The sequence below is a fragment of the Castor canadensis genome, chromosome 12, assembly GCF_047511655.1.
Source record: "Castor canadensis chromosome 12, mCasCan1.hap1v2, whole genome shotgun sequence".
NCBI classification, from domain to species: Eukaryota; Metazoa; Chordata; class Mammalia; order Rodentia; family Castoridae; genus Castor; species Castor canadensis.
In genome coordinates, this window is record NC_133397.1 from 65,245,762 (window position 1) to 65,269,219 (window position 23,458).

The 23,458-nt window shown below is 39.7% G+C and overlaps 1 protein-coding gene and 1 pseudogene across 2 annotated transcripts; one reads left to right on the plus strand and one right to left on the minus strand.

Moving 5' to 3' along the window:
* Positions 1-1,159: 1,159 nt before the first annotated feature.
* Positions 1,160-1,524, minus strand: LOC109697841 (HIG1 domain family member 1A, mitochondrial pseudogene; annotated as a pseudogene).
* A 4,045-nt stretch (positions 1,525-5,569) lies between these two features.
* Positions 5,570-11,668, plus strand: Pole4 (DNA polymerase epsilon 4, accessory subunit). 2 transcript variants are annotated; one of them, XM_020181712.2, is made up of 4 exons: positions 5,587-5,859; positions 6,419-6,503; positions 6,972-7,013; positions 11,357-11,668. In XM_020181712.2, the coding sequence occupies exons 1-4, from the start codon at positions 5,647-5,649 to the stop codon at positions 11,368-11,370; spliced, it is 354 nt and encodes a 117-aa protein (XP_020037301.1). In that variant the 5' UTR covers positions 5,587-5,646; the 3' UTR covers positions 11,371-11,668. The 2 variants fall into 2 exon arrangements, with proteins under 2 accessions (XP_073906170.1, XP_020037301.1); XM_074050069.1 differs by lacking the exon at positions 11,357-11,668 and having other exon boundaries at positions 5,570-5,878; positions 6,972-7,015.
* The last annotated feature ends 11,790 nt before the right edge of the window (positions 11,669-23,458 follow it).

Sequence of the window (23,458 nt, forward strand, 5' to 3'; positions counted from 1 at the left end):
GAATCACTTCCATTTAGGTAATCTGTTAAACATTTACTATTATTTCAGAAAAATATATACTGCTCACATTTAAAAACTGTTCTTCATTTACTTTGTGTTAGAAAATACCTATTTCTGGGCTGGGCATGTAGTTCAGTGGTAGAAAACCTTGTGGTAGGAGATCTTGGGTTTGAGCCCCAACACTGCAAATAAAACAAAACAAAGAAAAATATCTAGTTCAAGATGACTTTAAAAATTATTATAATAACAACACAAATATTCAGCAATTATGAAAGAGCCAAACTGGAACCCATAATTAAGTTATTCTCATGTTTACAAATGTGAGTCTAAAATAAATACTGTTTCTATGCAGCTCTCTTATAAGCTTTCCAGGTTTGGCTTACACACACACACACACACACACACACACACACCACACACAGGTTGTGGGATAAGTTACATTTCATGCAATTTTTTTGGAAAGAGTTCTTCAGGAGGCAACAATCCTAAGAACAGAAGTTCGCAAACCAGTCTATGAGTTTCAGTTAAATTAACTGGGCAAAGAGGATTCCCACATGATAAGCTAAGTATGTGATAGTTTGCAGCAAACTGGGAGGACTTCAGGATTGGCCTGTTGTCTTCTTTTTTGGGGACTGGGGATACTGGAGTTTGAACTCAGGTTCTTGTATTTGCTGGGCAGGCACTTTGCCACTTGAATCATGTCCTCAGCCCTTTTTTTTTCTACTTTGTTTTCTGAATAAAGTCTCTTATTTATGTCTGAGTTGGCCTGGACAGTGATACTTCTATCTACACTTCCTGAGTAGCTGGGATGACAGGCACATGCTACCACATGCAGGTTTTTATTGGTAGAGATGGAAGCTTAGGAAATTTTTGCCCAGAGTGGCCTTGAACCTCTATCTTCTTGATCTCTGCCTCTAGAACATGTAAGATTACAGGTGTGAGCCACTATGCCCAGCTGCTGTCATCTTTAGAATTAATTTAGTCATAAGGGTTTAAGAAGGAGGACATTTTAACATAATCAAGTGCATTTAGATGGAAAGTTTCTTTTGTGTTAACTTGACTTTGGAGTGACCTAGTTACTGAACTAGTCACTGATGATTTGGTCACTAGGCAAATCAAGCTTGCAAGAAAAAAGCCATTATTCAAAATTCTGACTGAATCCATTTCAATTGTTTATGTATATACCTCAATATGAGACGTCTAACTAGAGCAGGCACTTCCAACAGGACCAAGATAGCATCTCTTCTTCAAGGTTTAGGTTTTGTCCAAAATCTCTATGCATGGAATAGACCATACCCAGAGTCACTGCTCCTGCAACAAAGCCTTGGGCTGCCACGTGCATGTACAACAGGTGAAGTGACACTTTTGTATTTCATCTGTTCTTCAATTTGTACAGTTGGTATGCAACAATTGCTGCAAAGCCTGTCATTCCAACATGGGCAAATGGTGCTTTTTAAACTTTCGGATAAATTTAGATCCCTGATCTTCATCATATGAATTAGAAACATCTACATTGCTTGACATAGTGATTAAATAATCTTCTGAAAGTGACAATCTCTACTGATTCAACTGGCTTCTGACTACAGCCTGTGTGCCTGGTCCAGCCAGATTCTCCCTGTACAACCCACAACAATTGACTTTTGTGTATTAACTTTGTACTCTGAAATATTGCTGAACTCTTATAGAGCTCTCATAGTCTTTTTGTGCAATGTCTTTTGTCATATAATCTTGAAAGTTGTACAGTGTCACTTCTGCCATACTCTATTCATCAGAAATTAGTCACTGAATCTAACCAACACTTAAGGGGAGGTGATTTAGGGTCCACTTCTTGAAGAAGTGTTAAAAGAATTTATGGACACATTTTAAAAACTATTGCAATATGCTATAGTTGTTGGTTGCTTGATATCAAATTGCTATTTTAGCCCTTACTTCTACTTGAGTTTCTTCTCAGTCCTAGTCCTCTACTCCAGAGGTAGGAGTTGAAAAAGGCATGAATCTCAATGTTCTCTTTAAAACAATACTGCATCCTTATTTGAGAAAGATGGAATGGCTTCTTCCTACTAGCTTGAATTGGGACAAAGACTGATTTGAACCAGGTTTCCTGCTCCTATAAAAAGTTACTGAATTGTATCAACATAACCAACAAATTCAACCTTTAAAAGTAATGCAAGTGGGAAGTCAAACCTTACTCATAATAGAAATGGACGTGCTGCTTAGTTACAGTTTCTCTCGCTCATTCCCTCCTTCCTTCTTCCCTCCATACCTCTTTTCCTGTCTTCTCTCTTTCAGAAAGGCATGTATAATGGTTAATAATCTTACTCCTGTTTGATCACTAGGACATAGGCTGCTGCTCCACATCTTTAATTCCTCCTTAGATTTTCTGGTAAAGTACTTGGCTTTCATGATTACTGGATGCCTCATGAACTTCTTCTCCCCAGAACTTTATAATAGTCTGGCTGCATTCATTAAAGATGGTAGCTAATATTGTTTCAACAGCAATGACCCTTTTCTGCTTCATCAAAGATCTACGTTATGTTGACTTCTTCAAGTGGCAATACTTCATACTGCCCTCCCCAAAATATCCAGAGTGATATTTATGACAACTGATCTTATGCTGATGCACGCCACCAGCTATCTCAGACTCTTGGGGCTTCCAGTGCTGGTCAAGGTGGTGATGCGTGTGGCTCACATGGCTCGCAATTTCATATCCTCTCTGTTTAGAGGGCAGGCTCAAGATGGGTGAAAAAGCTTATATAAATGTTCTACAAGAATAATTTAAAAATTAAACTTGATGAAAAATAATCACAATCTACAATATTCTCTTGGAATTTGGTTCAACATAAAAATGCTTCTGCTTATAAGCAGTGATGGGATAATAAATCATATTTAACTATATGTTTATTGGGTAAATCATTCTATGTATCTGTTTAGTTCAAAACTGAAATGTAATGGGAACTTACATTTATACATTACAAGGGCTTAATTCTTAGGCTCTCCTGTCTTTTGAGCATTTCTTACAGACTACTCATAGCTCACAATCATTCCATTACTTATTGAAAATAAGAAAATCCAATACTCTAGACCACTGAACTATTCAAAATGATTAAGTATGGCATTGACCCTTCATGTTCCTACTTCTGCTGGCTCATAAACCATTCCAAGAATAAACAGATTCTACAGATGAGAGTGTAGGACAAGTTGAGTGCTGACTTCTTATGAGTGCAACTGTGTCTGTTGTTCACATAGAGAAGGAAGCTACACAAATGAAGGAAATGATCTAAAGTGTCACTACAAGTATTATCTTATTTTCAGGTTTTTTTAAAGTTATAAAATATATTTGTCATTCTTTCTTAATGTTAACTTAATCCTCCACAAAATAAAACACGAAATCGTTGTTCAAAGCAGTGATTCTAAAGATTGAAAGAATGACAGAACCTGTTACAGGAATTACCAGAAACCCTTGGTAGGCACTTTCTTCCTTTTTTTGGGGGGTGGGGAGCAGTCCTGGGGTCTGTGCTTGTTGGACAGGTGCTCTATCGCTTGAGCCATGCCCAGTCCTGGTAGGCATTTTCAAATAACATTCCTCTTTTCCCCTTCACTGAGTCTTTGACATGAGTTCTTAGGAGCTTTCAATTCCAGCTGAGCCATGTAATGATATATTTGCTAAGTATTTATTGAGCATCTACTAAATGCTGGATACCATACCACAGACCGGAGACTCAGTGAATCGGACAGGGACACCTTCCTAATGCACTATGCAATCTGGAGTTGGGGCAGGAGACAAACATTGATCAGATAATCACACAGGGAAGTGCAGGATTATGTGTGATCAGCATTATGAAGGACAGGTGCTCAGTGGTGTGAGCAATTTTATCTTAACTGTGAAAGGGTGAATTGGTGAGGGAAAGCGTCCAACAAGAAAGAGGCTGGGATTTGAAGGAAAGTGAGATGAGCTTTCCTGACAAAACTGTGGACCTGAAGACAAAACCTGTGCAGTTCAGGTGCAAAGGGAACAGGGAGGAGGTAAGAAATGGAGCTCGAGAAGTTGGAAGGAGCCCAATTGTGGAAAGCCTGTAGATTACATTGTTTATATCATTTTAATGAAAGTTAGGTGAAATCACTGCCTAATCGATTTCTATAAATAGGGAATTAAGAGTAAACCTTTCCTTTGTATGTTTCTCTTTTCTTTTTCTTAAATGTAAACGGAAGAGGACTGAGGACTGAAGTCACAACTACAGTTCTCCTTAAATGTTCAGCTACTCACATTCCTCTCTGAAGATTTTAATTCTCCACTAAGACTCATTCTTTTCTAGTGGAGCCTCTGTGCTGATCCACTCACACAATGTTACTACGTAATTTTGGAACTGATTTCTGATGTCATTTAATTCAGTTTTATCTTGGCCTCACACATTCTGCTGTAATTATTAACCAGCCTGTGCCTCAATTTCTTAACCTAAAACAAAGTTAAAATACTACTTACCTCACGTTAATTTATAGGTAAAGCAGTTTCAACAATGCATACGATAAGTGCTAAAAAAAAGTAAGCTTTTATAACAAGTGGCTTAGGTTGAAAATTTATTACAAGTATTACCGGTTCTGTGCTAGCAGATCTCAAAGTGTGGTGTGGGAACCCATGGGAGACGGGGAAGAGTTTCTCAGGGTCCTTCGCAGCGGTGCATGAGGTCAAAACTCTTTTCTTAACACTGTACTGTTACTTGCCTTTTTCCCCTCATTCTCTCAAGATGCAGTGTTCTTCAGAGCTATGCAAAAAGGGTAACATTCATATACAGCAAATCCAGCTGTCTTCTGTTAAGATGGACAAAGACTTTTCTCACTAAATGTTTTAGTTTTGAAGTTGTCACAAAAATGTTTTTAATTGCAGGACTGGGGTTTGAACTCGGGGCTTCACGATTACTAGTCGGGTGCTCCACCACTTGAGGGCCCCCACAGCCTCAAACATGTTATGTGTTAATGTGTATTGTTGTATTTTAAAACTTTTAATTCGAGTTCAATGAATTTTGATATAACCTACAAAAACAAAAGCTCTTGCGGTGCTGTTTCAGGAGTGTAAGGGATCCAGTGATCTGACGCAGTGTTAGAACAAACACGGACGCCTCGGGATGCCAACTTCACGCTGTCTAGTCGCCACTTTCTCGTGGTTTCCTGTGCCCAAACTACACTTCCACTTTTGCCTGCCCAAGGTCCTACCCCCTTCGCAAGAGCTTGGCGCTTTCAGGATTCGCACCCTCCTCCGCCATCTGGGGATGTCCTGGTCTCCAACACTAGCCCTCGGGTGAAGGTTCGGGAAGGCTGAAACTGTTATGGGCGAGGTCTGGACTTCTCCAGACCATGGCGGCGCAACTACTACATTCCCAGACTAGGCGGTCACCAAGCTCAACTAAGCCTAACAGGGTAGGAAGGCCATTGGGAACCGAGACTGAGACAAGCGCCGACAGCGTGCAGTCAGTAAGACGCCACACAAGCGCCAGCACCGCCCCTGGCCCCCGGGGTTTCCGGCGCGCCCTGCCGCGCAGGGGCGGAGCCGCGTGCTCATAGAGGGCGTGACCATCAGTCCGCGCGGGAAAGGGAGTCGGCGCCGCATGCGCGCGCACAGTCAGCGGCCGCGCGCAGCACGCTCAGGGCGGGATGGCGGCGGCGGCGGCGGCTGAAAGTGGGACGCCCCGGGAGGAGGATGGGCTCGGAGGGGAAGCAGCGACCCCACAGCCCCAAGCCCCGACGAATGCGCCCGGGGCTCGTCTCTCGAGGCTGCCTCTGGCGCGAGTGAAGGCCTTAGTGAAGGCAGATCCCGACGTGACGCTAGCGGGACAGGAAGCCATCTTCATTCTAGCGCGAGCTGCGGTGCGGAGGGAACGCAAGGGCACGCAAGCTTGATGGGGCGTGGCGCGTGACGGGAGGTGGGGCCTTCCGGGGGCGGGGCCTTCCGGGGCGGGGCCTGGAGCAGCTGGGGCGGAATTTGGAGAGGAAGGGGAAGAGGTGGGCGGGTCCAGGTGTGCTAAGGCCGGGGAGAAATGTGAGGGGTGCTAGGCTGAATTCTGAGGTGTGTATATACAAGAAGGCTAGGAAGAGGGTCACAAGCCTGCAGAGACTTACTGTTCTGTTAACCACCTGCCTCTTGATGAGGACCAGACAGTGGCTTTAATTTACATTCCCTTGGCTCCCTCAGAACTTGTAGAAGTCTGTTGAAGGACCGGGGTGGATTTACAAGTGAAGGAGGTGTTCCGACCTACTGGAGAACGGGTAGCACAGTGACCTACAGGGAGTCCAAGGCAACCTTAGCTTCAGAAATTTCCCGTGTGCTTGAGCTGCCTCCGCTGCCCCACTCACAAACAGCCTCACTCTCTCACCCCACTCAGTGGTCTAAAGCCTTTGATCTTCCTTCTGTCGGTTTCCTTCACAGGAACTGTTTGTGGAGACCATTGCAAAAGACGCCTACTGCTGTGCTCAGCAAGGAAAGAGGAAAACCCTCCAGAGGAGAGATTTGGGTAGAGTGCCATTGTGGTGTCTGGTGTTAGGCAAGGGAGGTCTGGGTTAGGCTTGCCCTTTGCTGGTTAGGAATGCATCACCGTGGCAATTGGAGATTTGATTTCTGACTCTTGTTTAGCTGGTAACCCCTGCATATGTGTAAGCTTATATACACTGTTATCTCACATTCCCTTCTATGTTGCCAGACTCTTCTGATAACTTTCAGAGCAGAAACAATAAATGTATTTAGGATTGTAGAAGAGTTCCATTCTTCCCTCCTCCTCCCTAATTGATCAGCTTTTCTTTTGTAGAGAACTAACTAATATGTAAGAGTTAATGGTAGAGTAAAAAGAAACCAAGGGACATAGTTTATAAATGACCTCATTTGCATAATAACTCATGGCCTTAACTGTGTGGATTGTGCTGTTGGGCATGGGGGTTAATGTCCAAATGACGGGAGTTAGGTGTCCTTTTACCTTGTGTTTCAGATAATGCAATAGAAGCTGTGGATGAATTTGCTTTTCTGGAAGGTGAGTTTCCTATTTGTGGGTACGTCATTTCCACCTGTCTTTTCCATGGTGATGATGGGAGTTCAGACCTTAGAAAATAGACTCCCAATTTTCTCTCGTTTATGTAAGAATAATTCTTTCTACTTGCATTGCTAAATCTAGTGGGATTCGTTTTCCATCCCTGTAGAATTAGAATTCTACTGGAAAATTGCTAACCATAAAGAAGAGATAGATTAAAAAATTTGATTCTTCCTCAGATCTCTGTCCCTATATATAAATCTTGTCCCTTTATCATAATGTTAGAAATCAGAAACAACTGACAACATTTAAAGGGTCACCTCTTTTTCCTTTTTCTTCAGTAGTTTGTGTAAAGTAATTATTTTGCTGTACTTGCATGTTTCTATTTGTTCTTTAGAAGTTTGGATTAGCTTGCATACTAACTAAATCTTGTCATTGAAATAACATACATTTGAAATACCACATTTTTAACTACTTTCTCTCAGAGCTACTTCTGCTACTTAATTCCTAAATCTTCCTCAACACCTATGTTCTGACTGAATAGCTTTGTGAAAACCATGTGCCTTTAATTCATTCTTACCTTCTCCCTAACAGGGTTTCTCATTACTTCCTTTAAGCCTCATTGTCTTCAGAAATCTTTTCTTGATTTATTGCATTCATTTCACTCCTATGTTCTGCGTCTCCATATCAACTTAGGCCTGTGGCACTTCAAATATATTCTTTTAGATGTCTTTGAAGATAACATTCTCATGGACATATTCAAGTCAATATTGTAGAGTGTTCTCTCAGTTTGTGGATCTTTGTTTAGCGTCTCTTTCTACCTGCTTGTTTTTCTTAAACAGTTGCTTACATAATAACTTTTGTTAGATGCCTACCTTGCTTTATTATCCCAGTGTTTGGTCAGCCTTTGCAGTATTCTGTGTGTACTTGAAGAAAGGTTATTCTGTAGTTGCTAGGTCCATTATCAAATTTCATTATTGTGTAGTTCAAATTGTTTATGTTCTTATTCTTTTTTCTGCTTATTTGATCAACTACTGGAAGTTTCATATTAAAATCTCCAATGATGAAGATTAATTCTACTTGTATTTCTGGGTCTGTTATTTTCATTATAAGACCATGCGATTAGCTATATACAAGTTTGATATTGTTATATATTGTGTGTAATTCAGTCTTTAATATTTATAAATTGACCATTGTTACTTCTAGTAGTGCTTTTTGCCTTAAAGTCTCACTATTAAAGTTTACCATTTTTCTTAGTGTTTATATGGTAAACACTTTTTGACTTCTTTTGGATTACTGTTCCTTTTCTTCCCTCTATCAGTCTGGAAGTTATATTCCATTTTTATCCTTTTAGTGGTTATCCTGTCAGTTATAATATGCATAATTTATCAAAGCCTCATTTTGGAACCTTTTCCCTTATGCTCAACAAAATGGGTTCTTAAAATCCATTAACTCCATTTTGCAAGTACCTCATTCCTGAATTCTGTGTCTTCGTCAGTTCACGTAAGGCATTGTTATTGCTATGTTAAACAGTCTGGCACATACCTTTATCTACGTATTTATTACAATCCTTTCATCTTTTCTTTCTGTATTTCTCCTCCCCCACTCGTGATCATTTCTTTCTTTCTGACACTAGTCTTTTGGAACTTGTGGTTGGCTGGTAGCTGACTCTGCTTGGTTTTTTTTTGCCATGAGAGCGCCTTTATAATTTTGCTGTTGAAAGATAATGTGTTGACTATGGAATCCTTGGCGGAAAGTTACTGTTGTGTAACATGTTGAAGATGTGATTCTATTGTTGTTTTTGGCTTTCTTTTCTTTTCTTTTTTTTTTCTATTGAGAAATTGCCTGTTTGTCTTTTGAACCTAATTTGTAATTTATCCCTTTTTAAGATTTTCTCTGTCGTTGGGTATAGTGGTGTATGCCTGTAATCCCAGCTCTTGGGAGGATGAGGCAGAAGGATCAAGAGTGCAAGACTGGTCTGCATATGTACATAGTAAGTTCCAGTCTAGCTGGAATGAAACCCTGTCTCAAAAAAAGAGAAAAAAATAAGGTTTTTCTCTTTGATTTTTCTGTAGTTTCATTCTGATATGTAGAGGTGTGGATTTCTTTTTATATAGTCAGTGCTTGGGCTTCTTGAGTCTGGATTCTTTGATATGCCCTAGAAAATTCTCAGTCAGCATCTGAAGAGATACTCAGATATTGGCTCTGCTTGTTCTTTCTTGCTCCTTTCTCTCTGGGCTTTTGGTCAAACATACGTAAAAACCAACCCTAATTTTACCTCTTCATAATATGTTCTGTGTAATATTTTTTCTGACCTTCCAGAGTATTCTCTCTTCACAGTTCCTCTTTTTAATTATTTTTGTAGAGTTCTTAGTTTCAGTTTTTTGTATTTTTCCACTACTGTGAGTTCTATTTATTTTTCAAATCTTTTTTGTCATTTTTTGTTTGTTTTTTCTTGAAGAAACTTTGAGGCATATTTTTTATTTCTTGGAATAGTAAACCTAATTTATAGTCTTTGTCTCTCTCCCACACTCTGTCCCAGTATCTCTTCTAACATCTAGATCCTTTGAAACTTTTATAGTTTGTCTAATCCAATATACAGAGTTTTTTTGAGTTTATCATTTTTTGCCTATTGATTCTGTTAGTACTGTTTTTGTAAACTGACCATTGCACTTGAAAAAAATTATTTGTTGGATAATATGAGGCTTGTATCTTCTTCTCCAAAGAAGATTTTCATTTGCTCTTGCGATGTACTTAGGTACATTATCAGTGCAGGACCTCCTTAATCAAGACCTGAGACTGGAAGGTTATTGGACTACAGTGGTGATACAAATAGGGGTTGCAGGTCTGTGAGGGGTCTAATTTAATTTTGGTTCAGCATTACTATGAATGTGTTTCCTTTTGGGACTGCAGTTTAAAAAGAGGTTATCAGATCTCCTCACTCTGGCATCCTTGGGTGTTTGCCTTTTAGTTCTCTCAGCCTGCCAAAATCACAGCCATGTTTCTTAGCTCTTGTCAGCAGATGCCCTTATGGCAAAAGTAGCTATGAGGGTGGGCTTACTTGTGTCTTTGCCTTGTCTAGATTTTAGATTTGACGTTTCTTGGTACCCTTTCAATTCCTGAAAGATTTTCTTTAAAAAATAAAAATACATTTAGCTTTATCAGTTGGTCTCAGCAGGAAGTTGCCATTACCAAAGGTTTTTTATTTTTTAACTGTGTTTCTGGTTTGTTTTTCTTATGTTTTTTCCCCTGAATTATCTGTTTTATTTTAGGACTTTTAAAATAAATTTTGGTCTTTCCTTTACTGTATAGCTTTCTTCAAATACCCAATAATTCTCATTCTTTAAAGAATGAGAGAATAAGAAGGCTGTTGGGAAGCTGTGTGTGGAGTGTTGACAGTTGTTACCCTGGCAGCTCTATGTACTTTAGGCTGAATAACGGTGGGACCAGATGTTATATTGGGACCTCCAAAGGCCAGAATCCAAAATGCTTTGCCAGAGTGGTGTCAGAGGCTGCTGCAGACTCTGTAGATGGTCCATTGGGCTCTTTGAAGAGAGCCTTGTGTGTGTTTGATTTTTTTTTTTTCCCCAGGTTAAGTTTAAATGCCTCTCTTTTGCAGGTAGGAGGGGTGTGAGGGGCATGTGGAGGCAAGTATTTGTCATACAGAAGCATGGGTTTTAACTTGTTTTTCTCTCACATCTCTTTCTGTCATTCCTGGTAACTGATTCTACAGCCTTCCTATGGTTCTTCTAGGCAAATGCCTCCCTTCTCTGCTGTAGCCCCCTCCACATTCCTCCTAGGCTCATTTTTCCTCTGCTTCATTTGTAAATATGCTTCAGTCAGATTTTGATGATCCAGTGTACTTGCTGAAATCCCTTAACTGCTTATGGGTCCCTGTTCTTAGTTGCAGATTTATACCCTTTAAAAACCTTTGCTTTTGAATGGAATCTTGAATGGGAGGGCATAAAACTTGTGGGTTTATTTCCCCCATGTTAAACTGGGATTTTCTAAAAAAAAAAAAAAAAAAAATTATAAGCTCTTTGCTTAGAGAGATTTTCTCATTTATTTTGTTTCATCACCCCTTGTGTGCTCTCCATGAGCTAAGCATTAGTTAACACAACTTCTTAGCTCTTTTCCCACCTCTAACTCTAATTCTCTAGGTTGGTGTACTTAATTCCCAACTGCCCATGTAAAGACATATTTTGCCCCAGCATCTTTTGGATAGATATTCTTCAAAATTAGAACTACTGTCAACACCAGCACCATTCTATTTAACTTGCCCAGTTTGTCATTCTAAAACAGCTCTTGGGATACTATGTCTTACACATTGCCTTTTGTACTTGTAGGTACTTTGGATTGATTGCCAAGCTGGGCAGTTTTGAGAGCCACCGCTGTGTCCTTCAGCTCGTCCCTCTCTGCAGGCCTCAGCTTTGAAGAACAGTCTCTGCGCAGCTGCCTTCCAGTTCTACTTTTACCCAAGTTGGGATAAACAGAGATCTCATTTGATAGCTTTCTCTACAAGGTCTTCCACTAATGTTTGTCTTCCACTTCAGGACTGAATGCAGCTGCTGCTGGCTGTGGCAGAGATGAAGAAACTGTTGTGCATAGGTGGTTTAATGAATGATGAGGACCAGAATAAAGGTCTTTGATCAATTTCATTCTAGTGCATTTACCTTGATTCTTGCCCTGTGAGTGGAGAGCCACCATGCTCAGGTAGCTTCTTGACCTTCCCATTCTAAACCAGCATTTTCATTAATACTGTTCTTCATTTTTCCAGCATGTCACTAGAATATGCTTATATAATTTATAGAATACCATTTGCTTTATTTATTCAAATAAATGCAGTTGTAGATTGAAAACCAGTTAACATTTTATCCAAAGAGTTTTACTGAGATATAACTCATATATCATACAACTCACCAATTTAAAGTGTATGATTTATATCTGGGCAAGGTGATACAAGCCTGTAATTTTGGCACCTGGGAGACTGAGGCAAGAGGATTGTGAGTTCTCCATAGTGAGACCCTGTCTAAAAAAAGTAAATCAAAACAAAAAATAATAAAGCTTACAATCCAGTTTTTTGTATATTCACAAATATGTGCAACCATCATTATAGTGAATTCTTTGAGTATTTTCATATGAATGGAATCACGTAATACGCAGGGTTTTTTTGCTGGCTTTTTAAAAATTAGATTTAAGGTTTACCCATGGTATGGCATGTAAGCATACCTCTTTTTTTTTAAATTGTAATACTCATAATATGAAGTTTACTGTTTTAACTTTTTTTTTGGTGTACTGGGGTTTGAAGTAAGGGTCTTGAGCTTGCTAGGCAGGCGTTCTACCACTGTTAACTATTTTTAAGTGTGTAGCAAACTGGCATTTTGTACGTTCACATTGTTGTGCAGTTATCACCATTCCGTCTCCAGAATGTTTTTAATCTTCTCAAACTGAAACTTGAAATGCAATAAACAGTAACTTCCCTTCGTGCTCTCCCCCAGTTCCAGGCTAAATTTTGTGTTTTGTGAGAAGGTGTGTGTAACATAGGAAGGAGGCGGAATACTAAGAATGTAGTGATTAAGAAATACAACAGGAAGCCTTGGACAGTGGTTCTTAAGTATTTTTGTGTTGTGATCACTTTCAAGATAAAGTCCACATAATCTTTTTCTGTAGAATGCATAGATGCTCACTCCTGTTAACATTTTAAAAATAGAATAATACTAGATTTACATGAAAGTTATGAAGAGTGTTTTCTTTGAAGTACTGGGGTTTGAACTCAGGGCCTTGCAAAATCTACCACTTGAGTTACATCTCCTGCCCTTTTTGCTTTTTAGTTTATTGTTCACATAGGGTCTTGTTCTTTTGCCTTGATTTCCTGGAACTTCCTTCATCCTCCCTCTGCCTCCTGCCTTTTTGGGTTTTAGGTGTGCACCATGCCACGTGACCCTCAAAGAGTTCTCACATACCCTTTTCCTGGTAATCCCCCATTGCTAATGTCTTAACATTACCAGATACATTTGTCAAGGCTCAGAAACTGACCTGTATAGCTCCTTTTAACTGAAACCCATGTCTTGGACTTCATTTGTTCTCCCATTATTAGTCATGCTTCCCTTGTTTCTTCTGGTTCATGACAGTCTCTGTTTTTTTCCTTGATTTTTATTATCTTGACAGCCTTGACTAATACCGATCAAGTGTCCTTCAGAGTACGCCCCAGCCTGGGTTTGTCTGTTTTTCTTCTGATTAGTTAGACCCATAACTTTGCATAATAATTACACAGACCCTAGGGCCTCTTCCATAGGCCTCCTGTTATTGCAAGTGGGAATTTGAAAGGGGTTGTGGCCCTTTTTCAAGATAAATTATAGGTTGCAACACAATGGTGGGACTGGAATCAATGTAATGTGTTGCCACCAGCATTTTTTTAATACAGCAAGAACTATTGTTAATGTTGATATGTTGTATTCTTGAAAAATAGGACATTAGATGCTCTCACCAAAAAATATGTGAGAATGCACTTGAAAATTAGCTAGATTTTAACTGCTGCAGTGTGTACATATTTCAGAACATGTACATGAGTAAAAACACATTGTTACTTGTCAGTTTTAAAAAGTGTTGAATTTAGTAAGGATATTTTAATTTTTGTTTCATTTGTATGTTTGTGTGCTAGGTCATTATATAAAATGTCTGTGCAACATTTTGGTACCCTCTGACCACACCCTTCTCCCCCTGGTGTTATGCCTGTAATGAACTACAAGCCAAAAAAGATGTTGCAGATATAACTAAGGTTACTAATCAGTTGACTTGAAAATAGATTATCTTGGATTGTCTAGGCAGGCCCAAAGTAATTACATGGTTCCTTAAAAGCAGAACTTTCTCCTGGCTGAGGGTAGAAGAGGATTTCAGATTCAAAGCATGAAAGGACTTTTCTAGCTGTTACTGGCTTTGAAGATGCCGAGGGTCATTAACTAAGAAATGTGGGCAGTCTTTAGAAGCCGAGAACCATGATGGTCAGTACAGAAACAGCCTCAGCCGCACAACTGCATGAAACTGGATTCTGCCAGTTATCTATATGGTCTTGGAAATGGTTTTCCCCAGATAAGAAAGAGCCCAGGCCAACTGGTATCTTCACTTTGGCCTCATGAGTCTGAGAGCAGAAATCTAGGAAAGATATGCCAGACTTCTGACCTGAAGAACCGTGAGACAATGAGTGTTAAGCTGCTAAAGCAGTAATTTGTTATGGTAGCAATAGAAAGTTTACATGTTTCTTACTGAGAGTCAAGGTAAAAAAATATTGTAATATCCTGGATAGGTCTTGGTTCTCATCCTACTACTATGATTACCTCAGGTGACATGTGAATCATTTGCCCTTTCTGAGCTTTCTTTTCAGTTGAGTGGGTTATTCTAAAGTTTCTTCCATATGACATTTTTCTTTTTTTGGTGGGACTGGAGCTTGAACTCAAGGTTTCTTGCTTGCAAAGCAGGGGCTCTACCATTTGAGCCACACCTCCAGTCCATTTTGTGCTGTTTACTTTTGGAGATGGGGGTCTCATGAACTATTTGTTAGAGTACTCTGAGACCAGCATGAAAGTATATTTAATTTATAAATTCCCAGCTGTTTTCCAAAGTTGTGGTACCATATTTCACTTATACCAGCAATGTTTGAGAATTTAAATTGTTTTGCATCTTTATTAGCACTTTGTATTAACTTTAAAAACTAAAAGCCATTCTAATGGCTGCAGTTTTAATTTGTATGCATCAGATATGTGTTATGAGAATATTTTCCCCCAGTTCCATAACATATATATTTTAAATTCTAATTCTTAGTTGCACTCAGCTCTATCGGTGGGATAACTCAAACAAGGTGTTTGGGACTTCCAGGTCTTTCAGCTTTCTACATTTCCTTTTTTTGGTTGCAGTATTGGGGGTTTGAACTCAGAGCCTCATGTTTGCTAGGCTGGCACTCTACCACTTGAGCTACTCCTTTTTGTGCTGGGTATTTTTGAGATAGGATCTTGTGAACTATTTCCCTCAGCTGGCTTCGAACCTCTATTCTCCTGATCTCTGCCTCCAGAGCAACTAGGATTATGGGTGTGAGCCACTGGCGCCTGGCTATATTTCCTTTTAAGACTTGTGGAGAAGCAGGACTTCCTTTGTAGTCAACAACTCCTAGCCTGCCACGTCCTGCCTCGTATATCTGGCTGGGATGCTGGAGTGGAGCTTCCTGGTAGTGTAGATCATGCTTGGGATGGGGAAAGAGAAGGCACTGAAAGTTGATGTTGACAACACAAAGGCCTAATATTTAAAAAGAGCAAATCATGTCAAAAGTAGAAAAGTTTAAAATTTGTGCATGTTCTGTCTATGCATATGATCCAGGAGTCAGAAGTTAAGGCTAAATAGCTCTGAACATCTCAGCACTTAGGCAATTTTTCTAACTAATTGGTTCAGACTGTTTTCTGTCTTATCTTGAATTTTTTTTTTAAACTCTTCAGAGTTAAATGTTTCTTCTTTCTTCCTTTCCCATAGGAAAAGCAAGTTTCTTGGTTTTCTCAAGAGGGTTTAGGTGTCTTATGACCTTCAAGGAACAATGCATGCTAAGCTCTGGGAACACATACTGTGTTTGGTTCCAGAGAATGTGGGATATGGCATACAGTCTCTTTTCTCTAATGCCTAATTAAAAAAACGTACAATTCCCTCCCACTAAGTTCATGTCAATTAGAAAAATGTTTCACTTTCATTATGAAATAAGAAATAGGAAATATTGCAGTGACACAAACTCCAAAAAGTGATGAATAAGGGTGACAGGGATTCTGGGGTTGAGAGGAAGACACCAGAGGTTATTTGTTACAGTGACAGAAAGCTGACACACATTGTTATCAGAGTGTTTGTTACCGCTTTCAGCAGTGCTTACCCAGCATTCCAGAATTTCCTATTCTGAATGTGGGTCACCTATGGTAACAAAGACTCTAAATAAGAAATGAGGATATTTCAAACACTCATAAGGGAAATACTGTAAGTGGAGACATATCTGCACATCAGACACTGAGCTTGGCTAATGAGCATTCATTTCTGAGAAAAAGGTTCCTTTTGATGTGTTAACAATCCCAGGTCTTTTAGCCTGAGACTTATGACTGAGATTATTGATGCTTTAATGCTACTATGAAGAACCTCTTTGGAGACTGCTAGAGAGCTTTTTTTTTTAACCAAAGATAGAAAACAAGTCCCTTGTATTATTCCTCACTCCCTAATAGAGTCCAGTATCACAAACAGAGAACGACTACATGCTTTTAAAAAGGCATCTATGCCAGTCAGCTCATGGTGTTTTCCTGATGAGCTGATAATGAGCATATCTCTACCTTATTAGTGAGGATAAATAGAGACTGACCATGGAGCTACACGGCAGTGACAGTTGTGGAAAACATAATACTTATCTCAGGGATGTCAATTCCAGTGTCATGAGCAGAGAACAACAGGCTTTTTAAAATTACATAAGTGAAAATAATGAATTCTCTAAAGGCTCTCATTATGTATTAGCATATATTAATTGTACAAAGGAGTTTCATTATGATTCTTCCATACATGCATAAATGTACTTTGATCAAATTCATGCCTTCTATTCTCTTTCTTATAATGCCTTATCCCCCCTTTTTCTTTTTTACAATTTTTCATGGGTTTCATTATTCTCATACATGAATATAAAGTACTTTGATCATATTCACTCCACATCACCATACCCTTCCACTTACTCCCCTCCCCCACACTACCCTTTAAATAGTACCCCTTTCACATTCATTTTTTTTAAGCTCTAGATTCCATATATGAAAGAAAATATATGATATTTGTCTTTCTGAGTCTGACTTATTTTGTTTAACATTATTTTCTCCAGTTCCATTTATTTTTCCTGAAAATGTCATAATTTGATTATTCTTTATGGCTGTATAAAACTCCATTGTGTATACCACATTTTCTTTATCAACTCATTGGTTGATGGGCACTTATGCTGATTTCATAGCTTGGCTATCATGAATAGTGCTGCTGTAAGAATGGATGTGTGGATATCTCTGTTGTATCCTGACTTACATTCCTTTGAATGTATGCCCAGGAGTAGCTAGCAGGATCATGTGGAAGTTCTATTTTTAGTTTTTTGAGGAGCCTCCATACTGATTTCCATAGTGGCTGTATTAATTTACATTCTTACCAGCAGTGTATAAGGGTTCTTTTTTCCTTCATCTTCACCACAGTTTGTGTTGTTTTCTTGATGATGACCATTTATGCCTGGGCCAGACTGGATTGTAATCTGCCAGCTGGGATGACAGGTGTGCACCACTGTACCCAGCTTTTATTGTTTCAAATGGGGTCTTGTGAACTTTTTCCCCAGGCTGGTCTTCAACCATAATCTTCCCAGTCTCCACTTCCTGAGTAGTTAGGATTACAGGTGTGAGACAGTGAACCTGACTTCAATTTGATTTTTTTCACTATTTCAATATCATTGTTGAATTCTTCCTCCAGTGCCTTCCTTATTTCACTCAGTTGTTTCTATTGTCTTTGAATTCATTTAGGTATTTATACATGTTCTTTTTAATTTTGTTAATCATTCTTACAGTTATTCTTTTTAATTCTTTGTCTGGATTTCAACCACTTCACTATCATTAGAGTCCAATATTATGGAATTGTTGACTTTTGGAGGAGTCACATTGCCTTGTTTTTTCATATTCTTGTGTTGCTACATTGGGAGTTGTATATCTGAGGCCACCTAATTGGTTGGAAGTTTTAATCACCTGTTGTCTTTAAGTGCAGCACTCTCAGTGTTCAGGCAGGACTGTGAAGTGGCAGAGTTAAGGTGCAGTTTCTCACCTCACTACATGATCTCCAGCATCACTCAGAGAGAAGAAACCTAGCTGGAGTCTCTGGTAACTCTTAGTGTACAGGTTGGTGCTATATATGTGATGAAGGCAAGGTTGGCCAAAGGTCAGTTTTCTGCTTCCAGGCTGCTTTTACTTTAGAAACTTTACTTCTTTGTGTACCAGGAGCTGCTATTGGCCACAAGGAGCTTTGCAGCCTGTGGGCATGACAGGTTCCCACTTGCTCCACAACTCCCAGTTTGCCCCCAAGGTGCAGCAGCATACAAATTTAGGTCTGTCTCCAAAATGTGTTGGAGAGTAGGGGAAGCCAACAGAGTACTGAGTCTGTCCTGCTGGGAGAGAACTGGAGGACTCAGGTAATCTACCCGTTTGTCTCAGAGCTTTCAGACCTCTTCCAGCAGTTCACCATCTTGTATGAGGGAAGAGGCTAGGGCAGTCATGTGTTTCCTAGGACCTAGGCTCAGTTTCTGACTGGCAGTTCATTCCTGGAGGCCAAGCACTCTGCCAGCCCTGGGCTTGGTGCTCTGTTTCTATGATGATTCTTAGGTGATGGCAATTGCCAGGGAGGATGGAGTCACTGACCACCACGCCCTTCTCCACCTGAGCTCCCAGTTGCTTAAGATTCTCAGCAGATCCACATCAGGCCCTGTCCCTCTCCATGACTACCTCTCATGTCCATCTCCCACTCAGATACTATGGTAGGGCGTTTCAGACTCCCTGAGCCACCATTGTTTCTTGTTTGCTCATTAGCTTGATTTCAAACAACAGGCCCCCTGCCAAGATGGTGCCTAGCTGTAATTCTCTGAGATATGGGGAGTGCAAAATATTTTTCTTCTCCAAAGCTAGCCAGGAGCAGTCACTGCCACCCCAGATCCCCACACTGAGTTTAGGGCTTATGAAAATTGTGTGCTTATCCTGCAACTAGAATTGCCAGTCTGTTGCCAGAGCTTCTTCACTTGCCTTGTGACTGTGGTTGCAGCTTCCCTTCTCCTGTGGGGAGCCAGGGTTGGAGCTGCAGACTGTTTTCTGCTTTCCTCTGTTGCCTTTCTGTTTCTCTGTGCTTTTCAGCAGTCCTGTTACTTCTTTCCTGATTTCCAATCCCTCTTTCTCTCTTCAGAATATAGTCTTTTCTCTATTACCCTGATTCTTCTCATTCATGTAATCAAATAGAAGCTTCTGTCTTCTTGCCCTGCTCAGTGTCTTAGAGAAATGCACATTGCTTCAGAATAAACTGTGAAACCCTATTTCAAAACAATGTGTGACAGTATTTCTTACTTGTCTTACTGGCTACTAGAAACGTGATGCCTCCTGTGCTTTGAAAATAGTAAAATGTCAGGTGAATGTTGGATGAAAATTTTAGGGATAATTTCTGGACTCTTCCTCTTTTCATTGTTGTTACATGGTTGCATGCTAAAAATCAAGATGCCAAATTAGTTTTTCTATTAATGGCACTGTTAATTGCTAACGACATGAAATGCAGTGATTTCATGAATTAGTTTGTAAAAATGAAAAGGTCTGGATTTCAGAACAGCTATTCTAGTAGAGAAAACTGTCAGACATAATAGATTTAGTGAGAGAAAATTCCCAAAAGAGCTCATGATTATGGGAAAACCTCCAGGTTAGAAATAGTGCTAGAGTTGGCTATGTAGAAATATAGATAGAGATAGAGATAGACTATGGCTTAAAAGCAGATGCATGGGCACAAGAAAAGAGGCAACCCTCATCTGAGGTGGCACTGGGGACACAACCAGGAGAGCAAAACGTGCCAGCAAGTGCCAGAAAATCTGTATTTGTGTTAGCAAGGATAGTGAGTTTCTGATGACTACATGCACTAACACTTATTAATGCAGCCTGTGGCCCAACAGGGCCTGGAATGACTGAGTAGACCTGTCATCAGAGGATTTGACAAGGGGATTGCATTTAAATGGGGAGGGGAGGGGTTTTAGGGGGAGAGAGGAGAGGCAGGGGAGAAATCAGCATAGAAAGCAGGTCAGGTCCCATCTCAAAGACTGCAAGGTCTTAGTAAGCAGCTTCAACTCTATCCTGAGGCTCATTGGTAGACACAGAAGGTCTTCATGAAGAAAGGGCTGAACTAATTTCCATTTAGAATGATCGGTTATCAGCATTTTCACCTCCACATTACATTCAGTCTCTCACAACTACAAAAATCTCTTTTTTATTTTATAATAGTGGTCAATTTGCTTCAGCTGAAGAAGGGCCATCCATCTGTCTGTCCCCAGCTTTTGACTCCTGGGTCTCATTGCTAATTTTAATAGATGCTCAGGAAAAACTGTAACATTATTCTAAATTCCTAAACTCTTACCTACATAAAACCATGAGGTCCAAACCCTGGAGATACCCAGCTCTTTGGAGAAGTTTAGATGCAGAGTACTCTGGGCTCCTATATCCCTGCTTTTCCCTAACCTAGGGCTCCCCACACTGCTGCACATCTGTTTGTTCCTGGTCTAAGTACCCTGTTAGATTGCTAACTGCATGAGGGCAGCTGACAGGCTGTCTGCTTTGTTATTTTAACCTTAGGGCTCCACTCAGGGTCTGATGTAAGACAAGTAGATTGGTTTAAAAAATTGCAATAAAACATTTTTTAGTTTAAATAAGAAGTATGTTAGGCTATAATTACTGTAGGAATTTTAAATACCATAGAAGATAGATTAAAAAGTGAAAGTTCTCTCTACTGGGTGTGGCACACATACCTGTAATTCCAGCTTTAGGGAGCCTGAGGGAGGCAGGAGAATTATGAGATCAAGGCCAGCCTAAACCATGAAGAGATATCCTGTCTCAAAATAACTAACTAAAAGAAAACTGAAACTTCTCTTTAGTTCAGCTCCTCAGTTAAACTCCTCATCCCCATAGGTAATGACCAGTTTGCTGTGCTAGCCTTCCAAACTTTTTGTGTGCATTTTAATATTCATAAATAATTTTAAGGCAAAAAGCAAGCCATATAATGGTATACAGATGTAATATACATATACAGTGTATAGTTCACATTCTAAAGGTAAGCAACAGAAAGGAACCATGGTTGATTTTACACAGAAAGGGAATTTAAAGTACTGTAGCTCTTATAATCAGCAGCAAGGCTGAAGAAACAAGTTTGGAAAATGGGGAGGGAGAAGGGAGAAGCTGGATGGCTAACAGTACAGCCATGTTTCCCATAGAGCAGGTCCAGTTAAGACCCTGATGTCTGAGTCCTAAAGCCCCAGTGAGTACCACCACCTCCTCCCCATCAGTGCAGAGCTGCAAATGCTGATGCTGCCAATGTGGTGATGGAGCCAATCCCAAACTCCACTGTCCTTTAGGACTGACCAGGGCCAAGCAGGAGACTGTAGCCAGTTGCAAAGGGCTGAATCCATAGGAGATAGATGGCCTCTGTCTCCTACTGCCTTCTTCTCATGGTTTTCTTCTAGTATTTCTTCATTTTCTTTTAATGTTTAAAATTTGGATCTATCTGGGATTTATTTTGGCCTATAGAATGACATAGGGATCCAACTTCTTCTTTTCTTTTAGATACTTAGATGTCCCTATGCCATTTAAATAACAATTCACCTCCATCTGTCCACAGCACATAACATTTTGAAACACCACCTGTTTAATGTTCTAAATCCCATATGCATTAGGATAGTCGTATTTATAGATTCTCTATTCTGTTCCATTGATCTGTCTAGTCATGTATTAGTATGAAACATTTTTGTCAAAATAACCTGTGTATGTTTTTTTGAAACTTTATGTTTGAAATAATTTCAAACTTGAGTTGTGAGAATAGTACAAAGAACTCTATCACTTTGCTTCACATTTGCTTAATTTATCACTCTGCATATTATCGATATAATCTTTGTTCTGAACCATTTACATGTAAGTTGTAGACATGCTACCCTTTACTCCTATTTTAGTAGCTATTTCCTAAGAACAATGATGTTCACTTACATAGTCATAGTACAATGATAAAAACAGGAAACTTAACAGCATTGCAATGTTGCTATCTAATCAATGATTTTATTCAAATTATGTCAGCATCTCAATAATTTCCTTTACAGTATTTTTTTAAGACAGGGTCTTATTATATTGTCTAGGCTAGTCTTGAACTTACTACATAGCTCGAGCTTGCCTCAAAGTCATGATCCTCCTCCCTCAGTCTCCTGAGATTACAGGTGTATACCGCCACACCTGGCTTTCAGTAGTTTTCATAATAATTTATTTCTAGCTCAGATGCAACTCAGGATCACTCCTTTTATTTACTTTTCCTGTCTTTCTTTCTTCCTTAGTCTAGATGAGATCTTCAGACTTTCTTTTTTGTCCATGATTTTGACATTTTTTAAAAGAAGAAATAAGGCCATTATTTTTTTTTTTAAAGAATGTAAATTGGGTACATGCGAGTTTTTAAAAGTCACAAATGTTTTATTTAGTTAGAGTCCAGGCAGAATACAAAGGCACACAGGTCACTCAAATGACTTTAGAAAAGAGACAGTTTTCAGAGGTGTAGACAGGATTAAGGGACACACTAGGGATGGAATAGTGACATGTCCAGAGGAGAGCAACAACAAACCTGAAAGGGCAAGAGAGGGGACATTGGACAAGAGTCAGTGGGAACTGGAGCTTGGAGGAGTTGCTGCAGGAAACACTGCCCAGAGTCTAGAGGATGCTGGGTTGAGGAGCTCCTCTCCCTGTTTCTCCCTTCATCTCTACAGTGCCTTCAATTCAACCAGGACCCAGGGGCAAGAGAACAGCAAGGTCAACCATCTGGGGCTCAGGGCAAGCCAAGAAGGGCAGAGTGGATGGTGGGGGCAAGAAGGAGTGCAGGGCAAAGCTAGAGTGGCTCTGGGAGTGCTAAGGGACATACAATGAGAACACCCTGCCCACACCCTTCCTGCACCAACATCCTTCCTGAGCCAGCTGTTTTCAGCTATTTTGGTTCTCCTCTTTAATATTTGCTTCCATATTTCTAAATTATATGCTACCATTTTTTCAGTTTATCAATTGACTTCCTTCCTTCTTTTCCCCTATTTTCCTTTCCTGTACTCTTACCATAATTACATATGTTTTATTGAGACAGGTTCTTACTACGTAGCCCAAGCTGGCCTTGAACTCATGATACTCCTACTTCAGCCTCCTAATTGCTAGGATTATAGGTGTGCACCAACACCCAGTTCATAGTTACATATTTTGATTGTTGTTAAATCAACAGTCAGTGTTCATATTATTATGACTGTGCAAAGATTGCTGATTGCTAAGCCAAAGACCTCAGGAAGATTGAGCCTCCTTTAAATTCCTCATTTTTTTTCTGGATTCATAAGCACATTGTTTTTTCACTTGCTTAACTTTATATGAACTTCTTGCAAAGCTTATCTAAACACTAACATCTGTGCACCACATCTCTTAGTAATATTTTCCATATATCCAAACATAACTGTTCCTTTTACTTTCATTGATTGGGTTACTCCACTTTGGCTTGGTTGGGCCCTAGACTTGCTATCTGCTATTATTTGGAAGTTTCTCTTTATTGCTCTGGTAGAGCGGTTCCCTAAGATTCCTACCCACTGGTGATTCAGTCAAACACTAGTGTAGGTAACCATGGGGATCTTG